Source organism: Prunus mume, linkage group LG2 (genome assembly GCF_029339155.1).
Source record: "Prunus mume cultivar Tortuosa linkage group LG2, ASM2933915v1, whole genome shotgun sequence".
In the NCBI taxonomy this organism is placed as follows: domain Eukaryota; kingdom Viridiplantae; phylum Streptophyta; class Magnoliopsida; order Rosales; family Rosaceae; genus Prunus; species Prunus mume.
The window spans coordinates 29,139,948-29,154,703 of NC_142699.1; the positions used below are offsets into that span (position 1 = coordinate 29,139,948).

At 35.4% G+C, this 14,756-nt stretch overlaps 2 protein-coding genes across 3 annotated transcripts; one reads left to right on the forward strand and one right to left on the reverse strand.

Annotated features, from left to right (window-relative positions):
* Window positions 1-10,445: 10,445 nt before the first annotated feature.
* Window positions 10,446-11,823, forward strand: LOC103323789 (AWPM-19-like family protein). Its single transcript, XM_008225802.2, has 3 exons — window positions 10,446-10,711; window positions 11,021-11,198; window positions 11,309-11,823. The coding sequence occupies exons 1-3, from the start codon at window positions 10,582-10,584 to the stop codon at window positions 11,541-11,543; spliced, it is 543 nt and encodes a 180-aa protein (XP_008224024.1). The 5' UTR covers window positions 10,446-10,581; the 3' UTR covers window positions 11,544-11,823.
* Window positions 11,824-12,028: 205 nt separating this feature from the next.
* On the reverse strand, window positions 12,029-14,461 carry LOC103323862 (Surfeit locus protein 6). Of its 2 annotated transcripts, none has more exons than XM_089046460.1 (2): window positions 14,218-14,461; window positions 12,029-13,337 (listed from the first exon to the last, which is right to left on the reverse strand). In XM_089046460.1, exon 2 carries the CDS (start codon window positions 13,328-13,330, stop codon window positions 12,284-12,286), a length of 1,047 nt encoding a protein of 348 aa, XP_088902586.1. In that variant the 5' UTR covers window positions 13,331-13,337; window positions 14,218-14,461; the 3' UTR covers window positions 12,029-12,283. The 2 variants fall into 2 exon arrangements, with proteins under 2 accessions (XP_088902586.1, XP_088902587.1); XM_089046461.1 differs by having other exon boundaries at window positions 14,222-14,379.
* Between the last annotated feature and the right edge of the window lie 295 nt (window positions 14,462-14,756).

Consider the following 14,756-nt stretch of genomic DNA (forward strand, 5'->3'; position numbering starts at 1 on the left):
ATGTGAAATGAGTGGATTGGTTGAAAAAGTAAAATGAGAGTAAAAATTGGAACCAATAAAGTGAGATTCTACCTCTATCAAACAAAAAAGTGAGATTCTACACAATTACTATTCTACCCATAATTATTATGCTTAGTTTGGTGGCTCGATTTGGGCTGGATAGTAATTGAACCCAAGCCAGCTCTTATGAATCACACCACTCTAGATGAGATTTCCAAAACACAATATGTGGAGTATTTTCCAGTTTAATAAATTTAATCCGAATATTTATAAATTCAACATACATTAGCCATGACATTAATCCAATTTAATTGCCACAGAAGAATAAATGGCATATTTGACTTCTTCTTTTTATACAAGTAATATTAGGGGATAGGGGAATCAAACATAGAAACTCATATGCATGGGTAAATATTCTTAACCACTTTAGCTACAAACTCCTTACGCATATGTGAATTTTATTTATTTATTAGGATAGATAAGAGAATTATCGTTAATATAATATATATTAAAAAAACAACGTACCCAATTTGAATTTAGCTTGTATTTTATTTATAAATTAAATTAGATTCACTCTAATTATGTTTATACAATTAAACTTAGCTACACCGAAAAAGAAAATACAATAACTAATTAACTCTTTGTCTAATTATATGTCGCATGTCAATGTTGGAAAATGTCTCAAGTTTGAAGACCTCATTTTTCATGGATCAAAAAAATAAAATAGAAAGTATGGCGTCTCTAAGTTTTGCAGAGGAGAGGCAGAGAGAGAAAATAAAACATATAAAGATTTTTTCTTTTCGTTAATTCTTTAATGAGTAAGGACATCTACAATAGGCTCCTTAAACCAACTCATTAGACAAATTTTAGGAAGGAATTGAAAAAAATACAAATGCAATCATGCTCCCAATCCACCTTCTAAAATAAGGAGACCTCTAGGAGCTCTAAAATATGAGGAGAGAGAAAGGACTTCTAGTAACTCCTTAAAATTTCATATCGATTATTTTAAGGAAGTTTCACTAAAACACCCAAAATGGGGGCTGAAATTATAAAAAAAACCCAACATCCAAAACACTTTATAAACACACCCAAAACCCATCATTACACACACTCAAAACCCATTTATAAACACACCCAAAAAATATAACATTGTTGATTTTGGGTGTGTTTCTATGTTTAAATAGTGTTTGGATTTTTTTATAAATACATGTCTATGATTGGATTTATTTATAAATTTGTATTATTTTAATACTATTTCAAACATTTATTTAATGCTGAGTACTTTTTGTTATTATATTTTTTTTTGTCTACACTCAATTCCAAAAATAAATTAAAAAAGAATTAAAGCATTTATGACTACCTAAACTAAGGGGGGTGTATTTAATTAAGATTTTAAAAGATTTTAAAGAAGTTTAAAAGTTTAGGTGTATCCAATCACGATTTTATAAAAGTTTGTTTTCCTCTAGAGATTTTGATAGATATATTATTTTTATTCTCAATATATGATTTCACCACTTCTACTACCACCATCTTATCATGACTATCACTATAGCCACCACCACAATCATCATCGTCACTGGCGCCACCAACACTATTGCCACCACCCCCAACACCACTACCACTCATCGCCACCCCAACTACCAGCCCCATCATCACCCCCACCATCACCACCACTACCACAAGCACCATCATCATTACGCCACCACCACCACCTTACCTCCACCTCCACCACCACTACCACCCCACTATTAGCCCCATCGTCACCACCACCACCACTGCCATCATCATTACCGTCAATGCCACAGCCACCACCTCCACCACCACCACCACCTCCCCCACAAACCACCATCGCCACTGCCACTGCCATTGCCATCACCACCACCACCATCACTATAAACTCCATTAAAATCTATAATAAAATTCTGACAAACTCAGTTAAAATCTATATACGAATTCAGTCAAAATCTATGTGGAGTTTGTAGAATTCAGTCAAACTCAATTAAACTCCATCAACTTTATAACTCTTTTAAAATCATTTAAAATCTAAATTGAATACACCCTCTTAAGGAGTATTGTTGGAATTTATATTTTATATAGAGCTCATAAAATAGCTTTCTAGTGTTTTTAGCTAAATTTCAACTAAAAATAAGGAGCATGATTATGGATGCTCTAATATCAGTTTATCAACTTCATAGAAAAAGTAGACTAACCAAATGCTATCCATGTGAGAATGCTTTACTGCAAAAGAATAAGAAGACAATGTGGTGAGAGAAATGTGGAGCAAATTGTTTATTTTTTATAATTATTTTAAATGTTATATAACTAAGGGAATTTGTAGAGAGAAATAAGGAATAGAGGAAGACAATATAAATTAGTCCCTTAAAACTTGTCCTCTTCTTCTTTGATAATCACCTATTTATAGGCTTATAATGATAGGAAGCTAACCCACAAATTATGAGTTAAAGGCTACTAATTACATATGTTACAATATATCAAAAGGTCATCCACATTCTATGTATTTATAACATTAAATTATTCGTATACCCTTATTATATTAGTTTTAAATTATAAGGGGACTATGAGTTCTCACACACACACACTAACAAGATGTCATGGGAATTCATGCCATTTTCCATTGAGTTAGACCACTATTACTTTTTCTTTTCTCTATTGGATTTAGCATAAATAAGAGCATAAGTGGAAGTTTATGAAAGTGATTCATAACATTAATTTCTCTTAAGTAATTATATAGATATTGAGTGAACAAAGAGGTATTAAAAATGTTCTCACTCTTTTCTTCTTCTTCTTCTTTTATTTATTTATTATTTTTATATTTTAACATAATCGATTTTTGTGATACTTTGAGTTTTTTAAAATATCACTTCCTGCCAATGAGGTCTAGCTCAGTGGAAAACGACCTTAACTTGTAGAAAGAGGTCTCAGGTTCAAACCCCTATGGCATTTTAGTTGTGTTTGTGTGAAAAAATCTCATCATTTGTAGTTTAGACTATCACTTATACTCAACAACAACAAAAAATATCACTTCCTAAGTCATCTTTTAAAAAAATAATTTTTCTAATCTATCACATTAATAATTATAAGCTTCTATATTTATATCATCTATATATGGAGTGAGATTTTTTATTTAAACTCCACACTTCTCTTAGTTCACCTCATGTTCTAAGTTCACCCCAACTTTTAATTTAAAATTTCACAATTTCTAAGAAAACCCCATTATCTTCCCAAACTACCCTTAAATACACCCCAAGCTGAAAAAATAAGAAATAAAAGAAATTTTCTCCCCCACAAGCTACCCTTAGAGGAGGAAGTACGTTCTGCAAGCTCTAATGCTAATTGCTAGACATTTTATCATTTTCTCTCTTGAGTATTTAATAATGATAATGAGGTATTCAATTTTCATTGGCATTCGAAATCAACAACTCTTTTGAATCTCAGTGATGAAAATATTGACCATATGTATGGAGAATACATTGAAGCTTTTATCAGAGTGGAAAAGGAACAAGAAAAATAACCCAACTATTGAAGCAACAACAGCAGGATTATGATTTTAGATGCATACTGGAATTCCAGAAGTGACAATAATATTACTGTTCCCAGCAGAAAAAAAAAACACAAACAAATGGAACCCCAAATCAGAAATTTAATACTTTCTCGGGAAAGAGAACAGCTTTACCAAAACATCAGGTATTAAAAAAAAAACAAAAAAAACAAAAGCAAGCAACAAAGGGAAGAAAATAAGATCCTTACAATCAAACAATCAACAAGTCTTTCCATCAGCTCTCATGCAGATTTTAAAGAGGCATACTTGTCAATTTTCTACGTCTCTGGCAATACGATGTAGAAGAGTTTTTTTTTCTTTTCTAAAACTTAATATGAAGAGTGGTGGGGTGTGTGAGGTGTGTGTATAGATGTACTAGGGTTAAGTATTAAGTTGGATGACTTTTTTGTCTTTTTACACAATAATAAAACTTGCAACTTAATAATTTAAGTATTGGGGTGAACTAAGAGAAGTGTGGGGTTTAAATAGAAAATCTCTATGGAGTAATGTTCTCTTATCATATATTTGGCATGTTATGATACATACGAGGACAACATAATTAAAAATTACTTAACCTAATCAATGAATTTTATTAATAGTAAGCATCATAAAATTGCCAAACTAAAGACAACAGTAACATATTTAAACATTACGTAACCTACTCATCAGATTAGATTAACATGTTGGCCACATAATATATTAGACTATCTGGTAGGATTTATCATTTGACCCGCGGTTCGTGAGCTGAATATAGCATGAATATAGGACAATAATGTTCTTTTCTTAGATATTTGTCGTGCTACAGTATCATACATACAAAAGGACAATACATTTATACATTATTTCACCTAACATATGATATTAGATTAACAGTTTGACAATATAATATGTAATAGCCCGAAAATTTCAAGCTGGATTTTCATATTTCAATGTAAAATAATATTGTGATAGAGAATGATTATGGGTATTTTATCAAGTGATTTTTGATTGAGATTATTAAATTAAGTGTGTTTAATTTGAAGTTGGACAAACATGACCAAAATACCCTTATGTGTGGATAATTACCAAAATATCCTTGTAGGCCCAAAAAAAAAGGGAGTTTCACTAAAACACCCAAAATGGGGGTTGAAATTATAAAAAAACCCAAGCACTATTTAAATATATAAACACACCCAAAACCCATCATTACACACACTCAAAACTCATTTATAAACACACCCAAAAAGTTGACTTTGGGGTTAATTTTGGGTGTGTTTCTATGTTTAAATAGTGCTTGGGTTTTTTTATAAATACATGTCTAGGATTGGGTTTATTTATAAATTTGTAAAAAAAAAATGGAGGAATCTGAAACGTTGAGGGAATCAAACCATCCTCCTCTCATTCTTCCCCCATTGCCTCATTTCAAAACTTCCATTATGAAGGGATGAGGATGAGTCACATAGTCTAAGTAGTGAGTCACCAAGCCTAAGGGATTTTTCTTGATGAAGCTAGGAGAGGTGAATTGCTGGCAAGAGGGAGATGATAATGAGAGAGAGAGAGAGAGAGAGAGAGAGGAGAAGAAGAAGAAGAAAACTAAGAACAAGGAGAAAAAGAATAGGAGGAAGAGAAGAAAAATTCTATAAGGAATTGGATCAAAAGTGTAGATTCAACAACTCCGAGAATCTCCGAATGGTAAATTTGGTACTTTAGCTAACTGGACATGAGGTAAGATTTCCTGATTTCCCGATGATAGGGCTATGTCACTTTTAATCTTGGTGCTTATATATGATATTATAAATATGAATATTATTGTTGTTTTGCTCGATGAATATTATTTGATGTTATGTGAATATTATTATTGATGTTTCTCCATGGATATTATTTTTGACGTTGGGTGAATATTATTATTCATGTGATGAAACTTAAAATATTATTGTTATTATCTGTATTATTATTCAGCATAGATAAATGATGTTTGCACTGCATTACATATGCATCATAAATACAGTGGTGTTAAGGGTGTGTGTGTCGTTTGACATATATCTAAGGGGTGTGAGAATGCCTTAGATATATCTGAGTAAGAAAAAAAGTAAAATATATTCAAGTGACGGGAGCAGGGTCTGAATATAATGAGGTGATGGGAGCAGGGTCTCTAATGAAAAGTGAAAGTTGAGAAATTCGTAAACAAAATAAAACTGGGTTAAGGGACGGATGGGCGCTAGTTCATATTTTAGGACATTCGAAGTCACAGTGGTAAAACGCATGATATGGGACATGCAGGCTTGTTGCTCTAATGTATGAATTAGTAGGATTAGAAGGGAGTGAGTTCATGGCATCACCGCATATGCAAATTTATTCATTTGGTTTGATTGCATAACTTATATATATTGTGTTGTTTGATGCATGACACTTTGATTAACTGTGATAGCTGATCTTGTGGGGTTTGACGGTACTCTACTGGGCATTAGTATGCTCATACCCTAATAGATTGTGCAGGATTCAAGGCAATGTTTGAGGAAGCGGGTTTCAACCAAGCTACTAGGCTTTTGTTGTTGATTTGTGTAATTTACTTTTGTAAGTAGTCAACTATTGGATAAAGATCTTAGTGTGTAATTAACTACGAGCTACTGCTACTCTGATTCTGTGTTGTTAGGTAAATTTGTAATCATTTATGGCTTTTTTTATCATAATATCATGGTTGTATGATTTTATTCTTATGACTATGGTATGACTCGCACCCTGATTCGGGAATATTCCTTATTTTCGAATAAGGTCATGACATAATATGACATGTTGTAGGTAAGCACAAGGTACTACACCTAATCAACATATCGAAACAACAGGATGACAAAATAACATGCTAAGTTGCTAAGGGTAAAATATTCCAAGCATACTATATTATTTTTTCACATAGAAAAGTAGGGGTAAAGTAAAGCCCTCATCCTCTCTTGGGTTTTATTTTCCCTCATCATGGGAAAGTTTGGGAAAATGAACCAACATTAAATGCACATTTTCATGACTATTTTGTCCCCATTAACAATTTATAATTGTAATATATATCATTCAATGCATTCTTTTTTTATTCGATTTAATATCGGTATAATTGGAAATTATACAAACTTTGTTTTCCATTTCTACTCAAAACAAACATGAGAAAGGAAATAAACATGGGAAAGGAACCTTCCCGGTTACTTTCCCAACATTACCAAACATGGTGAAATTCATTTCCCATCTATTGGGAAATGACATGGGAAGTGATTTCCCCTCAAATCCGTTTCGTGAACCAAACGAGGCCTAAAAGTTTTAATGCTTCAATATGACTAAGTTAAATACTAGTATATTCGGAGCAAAATAAACGATTACCATTGTAAAGTAAATAAGCATAACTAACTTCCATAAAAACGCGCCTAATCTAGTGGTTTGGTAAGTGCATAAGTGGGAATCAAACTCCAGCCTCCAACGAGAATAGGAGCGCCATAAACCAACTCTGATAGGCGCATAATCATGCAAGTATGTTGCTCATTCACATATATTGATAACTACACACACACACACACACACACACACACACACACACACACACAAAAGAGCCTCTAAAAATCGAGGCCACCTGCGGTGGCACCACCCTAAGGTCGGCCTAATCTATTGTGTTACCTAACTATGAACCAAAACCACATATTCGAACTCAACTAATTAATGGTTGAGATTGACTATCTTTCCACAAATACATTAGATTATCTACAGAGTGTTTGACAAGAAAACCTTATATGGCAAAGAAAATATTTACCTTGTATGTTCTCTTGCTGGACAATTGCTAGCACGTTACAATACTAGACCATGAATAAGCACCAAACATTCATAAATGATTCTAATTAAAATAATAATTTAGATAGACAATCTAATAACATAATATGTCAAATTAAGTAATAAAAAATTTCTAATTTAGGGTTACCACATATGTTATTCTTTTGGGTTGCATCAACACAACACATTCGATATTGGAAACTGTCAAAAGTATTTAACCCATCATTGTTCCCAACCTGAATTGAAAAACATTACAAATGGGATGGACTAAAAGACAAAGGTTGGTCTATTTGGTTCGCGGAAAAAATTTGATGAGAAATAATTTCTCACGTTTTTCTAAGGAATGAAAAATAGAAGATTCTTTTCCCATGTTTGGTAATGCTAGGAAAGTAACTAGGAAATACCACTTTATTTCCTTTCACATGTTTGGTTTGCATAGGAATGTAAAAATTTTATTTTTATTATTATTTATTTTTTTTATTAAAAAAAAAAAGGCATACTATATTGTAATTCTAAATTGTTAATGGGGTCAAAATAGTTATGAAAAATGTGCATTTAATGTTGACTCATTTTCCCAAACTTTCCTACTACGATGAGGGAAAACAAAACACTAGGGCGGAGAAGGGCTTCACTTTCCTCCTACTGTGCCCTAGGCAACCATTTATCATGATTTCTCATCCCCAATCCTCCTTTCCCGTAAACCAAACGGGGTAAGGGTATTGGGTTAGAGCATCTCCACCCACAAGGGCTAAGTCTAAGGCAAGGGCAAGCAAGGGCTGCAACTATTCACGTGAATAGTGTCAGCCTTTGCATTTGTGGTTCCACCCATGAGGGCAAAGTCTAAGGCAAGTCAAGGGCAAGAAAAAAAAAATATATGCAACAAAATATAAAATTGTTATGTATTTATAAGGAAAGTAAATAAAATTGTTATGTATTTATAGGGAAAATATCCATAATTTTTTGGTTTTTTTAAAAAATTGAATTTTTTATATTTTTTTGCTCACGTCAAGATAACACCAAGATCGACGTCAGCGCCCTCGGGCTGAAGCCCAGCGAAAGTTGCCCTTGGGCCTGCCGGGCTGGTGGGACCCAGCCATTGCCCGAGCTCTTTTCTGTACTGGAGGAGTTGGGCTGCTAGGGGCCTTTGCCCAGGTTTTGGGTGAGCGCTGGAGATGCTCTTAGGGGATGGGCCTCGAGGGTGGAAGGAAGGTATGGGTTGTTGGTTTTTAGGCTTAAAAACATACCAAGGGAAAAACAATAATAATTCTGAGTTCTGGGTTATTCTAGTCTTCTGTAAATCACGATATATCTAATATCTTGAGTTTTTTTTTTTTTTGGTGCTGTGGTAATATGTTGAGTCTAGAGAGTGGTTTTAGAAACTTTCTGGATTCTGCTACTTATATTTGGGAGTCTAATGGATGTGGGCTACATGGCTTAGTTATGTGTTTGTGTATTTAGGAATGTTGAAGATTAATCTCAGATTTTTTGCAATTATTGGCCCATTTTCGACTTATGTGGATTCGATTCCTTTGTTAAGTCTAAAAGTGGGATGGAGATTGATCACACATGTAGTTTACGCTTACTAACAGAATGAAAAACAAAGTGACTGATATCATACGAAAATGATGCAAAAAATTTGAATAGATATTTGTATAGCTCATGATTAAAATAATTCCAGACCTTGGTTTTGTAATAACAACAAAAAGAACTAGACATAAATTAATTTGGTCCAAGCCAAATTATTGGCATCAACAACTATAGGGAAGGCAACCGGCCGATTAGGGACCGCATATGACAATATCATCCTTATCTATGTGTCCCATCCCTGCGCTCGTCCCCATCTCCATCTCCGGTAAGAATTTTGAGGTAATACTCGTCCACGTCCCTGTTGGGGGATATCTCAAAAATTAGCCTTGAATCCTTGAATTTAAATATATAAAAAGATATTTATCCTACATTATAACACTTAAATTTCACCAAAAAATATCATTCAACTCAAGTACCACTCAATCAAACTATAAAATTTAACTAAACTACTCAAAATCATCTCAATTCAATTTGAGACAACTAAATATATATTATATTATTATAACCATACATAGTTATATTATATTCTATATTATTTTAAAGTAAATATATCATTTATCGGACCTAGTTTGGAGACATGAATAACAATACCATCTTCGGCCATCCTTACTTTTAAATTCAAGAAATTCTCATATTTGTCCCCAATTTTCTCCCAAAATCTCCCCCGTTAGGCCACGACCATAGGGGAATTTCTGCCATCCCTAACAACCTAGAACATCAGAGATAGAAGGAGGCTCCACATCAAATATATGCAGAGCAGGAGAAAGCGCATATAGCCATAGAGAATAGCACAATTATGCTCACTATAAACATGCTTGGTTGAAGGATTCCAAGACTCCTGAAACTTCATTTTGCAGCGATTCACAAGACTAAAGAGAATGAGTAAGGACAAAAAAGTTTGGCTAAAAGAGTAGCAACATATATTTCCCAGCACTTGTATTTATATTACATTTTATTATGACGATTGTGTCCTTTTTAAAGTTTGGATAAAACAAGAATCAAGCAAGGACAAGATCATTCCAGAAAGAAACCCCTTTTCATTGCTACTGTATATTAATTGACAGATATATATATTACAGGAAGAATATCAAAACCATAAATATCAAACTTTAACATGATCATCAGAAACACATGAAGCTCATAGAGGCAACCCCACATCAAAGATGCTTTAACTTTGGAACATTCTTCATCATCACCCTCCAATACATGGAGATTTTGATATCCACCGTTGATGGGGTGGGCCCACTGGGGTGCTGGACCAGTCTAGGCAGTGCAGCTGAGCAGTATGCTAGACATTTCTCTGGTGTATGGATAATGCACCGTCTGTTTAAAGTTTGAAACTCGGAGAGGCCAAGAGACAGAAATAGGGTTTCATGGGGAGCAGAGTGACCAAATGTTGACAAGTGTCCTACCACCTGTAAGGCTGTAACCAATAATCCACATGCAAATCTGATTGCTTTACACGTATCTCATTTCTAACATCATTACATCGGTTGCCTCTTCTATATAGAGCCTCACTTGCAACCTCTTTGCTCTTATCAAAGGCCTTCAACAAAAAACGAAGTGATCAGCAGTAAGCTTGTGCTTGAAAGGAAGAGAGCTTGCTTGGTGTTGGTTTTGTTGCTTTTATCTGTGAGATTTTGTAAGGAGATATGGCTCAGACAGTGGGAAGGAACGTGGCAGCTCCATTGCTGTTTCTCAACTTGATCATGTATTTTATTGTAGTTGGTTTTGCTAGTTGGTGTCTTAACAAGTTCATCAATGGCCAGACCAACCACCCTAGTAAGTTCATATTATATTACCTCTCTCTTTTCTTCGTGGGTTTTCTTGTTTAATTATGAGCTCGTTCAGAATCTCTCACGGGGAGAAATACCTTTATGTGCTTATTCATATAATCACTTTGAGCGATTCAGTGTGAGTTTCAAAAAAATCACTTAAAACTACTTAAAGTGATTATATAGAGAAGATTCTGCATAAAAAAGATGGAATATCGGCCTATCTAGAATCACTCCTAAACGAGCCCTGTGACTTTCAAGTCCTAGTGATTTTTCTTGGGTTTTTGATATCACAGTGTGTAAAAATTTTGGGCAGGTTTTGGAGGAAATGGAGCAACAATGTTCTTTCTGATATTCGCCATATTGGCTGGGGTGATGGGCATAGCATCAAAGTTGGCTGGAGCAAACCATATCAGAGCTTGGAGGAGTGACAGCCTAGCTGCAGCAGGATCATCATCAGTTGTGGCATGGGCTCTCACTGCACTAGCCTTTGGGTAAACAAATCTAAGAAATCTTTTCAATTCACATAAATAGTTACGACACACAATTAGTCAATTAGATCAACCAATTGACTAATTGAGATAATTGTTGTGTGTGTTCACAGGTTGGCATGCAAGCAAATAAGCATTGGAGGACACAGAGGATGGAGGCTGAAGATCTTGGAGGCTTTCATAATAATCTTGGCATTCACTCAGCTTTTGTACATCCTGCTACTTCATGCCGGAGTCTTCAGCAGCAAGTATGGCCCGGGTTACCGCGACACCGACTACCCGGCTACTGGTGTGGATCCAATACACAAGGGCACAGCTGGAGCAGTCCCTGCCACTAGGGTTGTTTGAGGATCTCATATAGCAGTAGTGACTTCCACATTTAGATGAGAATTGACTCTCTTTTGTTTTCCTCTCCTTTTGTGGGAGTCATAATTTGATATGGGGTTCCAAGTTTTAGTTTGTGAGTTTTGTGGTTGTAGATAGATGTAATCAGTGACCAAGTGGTGTGTTGTGCATGTTTGTACCACATATGTGGGAACTAGCTTGTTTTCAGCATTATGTGTGCATCATGTGTATAATGTATGGTTTTTAATTAAAGCTTGGTTAACATCCTCTTTGATTTAATTTATATTAGTTTCTTGATATTTTTATATGATATCAATCTCTCAAGTAGCCTGATACCAATCAGGAGAACAGTTCTGCATCATTTTGAATTCTGTATTTTCCCTTCAATATTCAGATTGATTACAATTGGAATGCATCTAATTTTGTTGTAAGATTATCAGCATTATGGTCTAGGAAAGATTTCACTGAGCCTAGAAACAGAGCAACCATTAAGCTCAAAATACTGATTGTGGTAAATTCAGATTAATCCTTCATAGCAGCAAAGAGCAAGAAAATGCTTGAATCACATTCATCTACTGAATATCAGCTCCTAAGCATTAAACAGTTATAAAGTACAAAAGGCAAACGGAAGGAAATCAAAATTTAAGGAGAAGGGCAGGGCTGTGCTCTATAAGAACCAAAAAAAACCCTCAAATTAACCTCCCCTGAGCTGATTGGACTTGATTCTTGTGAGAACTTAATGCCTAACCTTGAGTGATAAAACCTTCTTTGCGACCTTCAAAACCTGGCCGCATGAGTTTTTTCTCTCTTTTCGCAATCTTCCGCATTTTCTTCTCTTGCTTCTTCTGTGATATGTTATCTGATCTCTTCTTCTGTTTGTCTGCTTTCATCTTCTCTGTGGTTTCAACCCTTCCCTTCCACTTCTCGGCATTCTTCTGGTGCTTCTTCTTCTCCTTGTGAAGGCTTTGCTTCAACAACTTTGGATCATCATGAACCTTGATCCCAGCAGCTCTACTTGTTGCTGCTTTCCAAGAATGCTTCTTTGCGATTATCTCACCTTTCTCGGGATCTTTCTTGGCTTCTTCCAACTGTTTTGCCCTCTCAAGCTCCTGCAACTTTGACAATTTTCTCTTCTTATTCTTCTTCCCCAGCTCATCTTCATTCCCAAGTTTGACATGACCGAATGTGAGCTCCTTCGAAGCCTCTGCAGCATCTTCCCTCACTGAATCATCACTAGTAGATTTCTTTCCATCAGATGCAGTTTCTCTCTTCCGTTTCTTCGGGTCAGCTCCTTTCTTCTCATATCTCTCATGTCTCTCGATCCTCTTCCTTGCTCTCTCTGAACCTTCACAGTGCCGACCAGCCCGAAACTCCTCGATCTTACAACGAAGACGATGCTGGAGTTCTTCATATGTCACTGACCGGTCATCATCTTCTAGACCAGCCACCACAGGTTTAACCTCTATTTCATCACTGTCACTCTCATCGCTTGACTTCTTTTCCAAACTTTGTTTTAGCAAATCAAGGGTTGTCGTAGAAGACTTCTCTGGATCCAATCGTTGTCTTCGAGCTTTCTTAATGTTTTCCTTTGATTCCTTCTTTGCTGAAGCTTTGGCAGACTTGCTGAGACCCTGAAACCACGGCTTCTCATCATCGTCGATGGGTAGATAGAACCTGGCAGGGATGAGCTCAACTAACTTGTCGAAGAACTGAGAATTCTGATGAATAATAGACTTCAGATCCAGAACTGGTTTCGAATGGATGGCATGACTTGCCCTCTTCTTCTTCATCTTCAAACTGATTAAAATTATGGTAAATTCCAAGTGTCAGATAACATAAAAAAACAACGCACCACTGTTCAATTGAAAGAATCAAACCAAACCACCACAAAGAATTAATTCTAAGGATTTCTCTCTCACACACACGCACAAGAATGCCACCTCTTATTTAATCTCATGCGGATGAAGTTGTAAGAAAAATCAAAAAAGCCTATTCCATTGTTGGTTTATACAACCCATTACTTAAAACTTTTACCATGATTAACTAAATTGAGCAAAGTTTCAACTGAGAGCAAGACATAGCTCAACAATGAGAAAGGACAAAGCTCTGTTGCACAATCTCATCCAATTTCAGCACCTCAAACACATTTACGGTCCATGACTCGAAATCGTAGACAAAATTGTTAGAAACCCTCAGCATATATAACCCCTCTCGTCAACAACACCCATGTTTGAGGGAGAAATACCAATAAATAATCAAATAAATAAAAGCCCTACACCCATGATTGAGGAAGAAGATACCATTAAATAACAAAACATATAAAAAAAAACTTATAATTAATGGACAACTCCATTTGAATGGGGGTGTTAATTTTATTACAAAACTCAAAGATTAAAGCTTACAAGATTCACGAAAGTTTCCAAAAAAAAAAGAAAAAAAAAGGGGGAAATCTGGAGGTATGAAAGTTTCAATATATGGTGGTTCATATCAGCATCCCGAAGCTTGAATTAAAACTGAAGTCTAAAAATTCAACATAAGCATTCTTACAGACACCGATATTTTCAGTTCTTAGGAACCCAGAAAATAATAACATTCTTACAAATGAAAGACGAAACAATAGGCGAAAAAGAACAATTAGATTATTCGCGAACTCAAGAAATTATGGAAAGTAAAATACTTACTGAGGAAGATGATGCTGATAAGACACAAAAGTGAGCGGGTTTCCGAGAGGGATTGGGGTTGAAGACAGAGACTTCGATACAGGGAGCGTGATTCTATTGAGGTATGAAGCTGAAACCCTAGGAAGAAGAGTACGACGACGTTTTAATAACAAGATGGGACTGTCCAATTAAGCTTGGGCTGGAGAATAAACATTGGCAAACAAGAAACAAAGCAAGAGAGCTAAGGAGGCGAGCGACCTCGCTTCGACATTTCGGCTGCTGCTGGGCCTTGGCCATATAGAGGGCCGCGTAGCGTTTTCAGCTAGGTTACAATTCACTCCAAATTCTTTGATGAAAATACCGAGTAAGTCCTGGGCCTTTTAAAAGAGTGTGGCCTCGCTTAGTACTGGGCCCTGGCTTTGTCCTTGCTCTGTAGTCTCTAGAGGGGCGCCCCAGCATTCTTTCTTATTTTTGGTTTGGCAGAGGCCTATTCTAATTTTTACCAGGATAAGCAGTAAAACCAAACAAATTATTACTGGTGCTTCACTATTAATTC

Coding starts and splice junctions, on each gene's coding strand:
- LOC103323789 (XM_008225802.2), top strand. CDS start 10,582: ATGGCTCAGACAGTGGGAAGGAACGTGGCAGCTCCATTGCTGTTTCTC. Junction 10,712..11,020: donor TGGCCAGACCAACCACCCTA/GTAAGTTCATAT, acceptor AATTTTGGGCAG/GTTTTGGAGGAAATGGAGCA. Junction 11,199..11,308: donor CTCACTGCACTAGCCTTTGG/GTAAACAAATCT, acceptor GTGTGTTCACAG/GTTGGCATGCAAGCAAATAA.
- LOC103323862 (XM_089046460.1), bottom strand. CDS start 13,330: ATGAAGAAGAAGAGGGCAAGTCATGCCATCCATTCGAAACCAGTTCTG.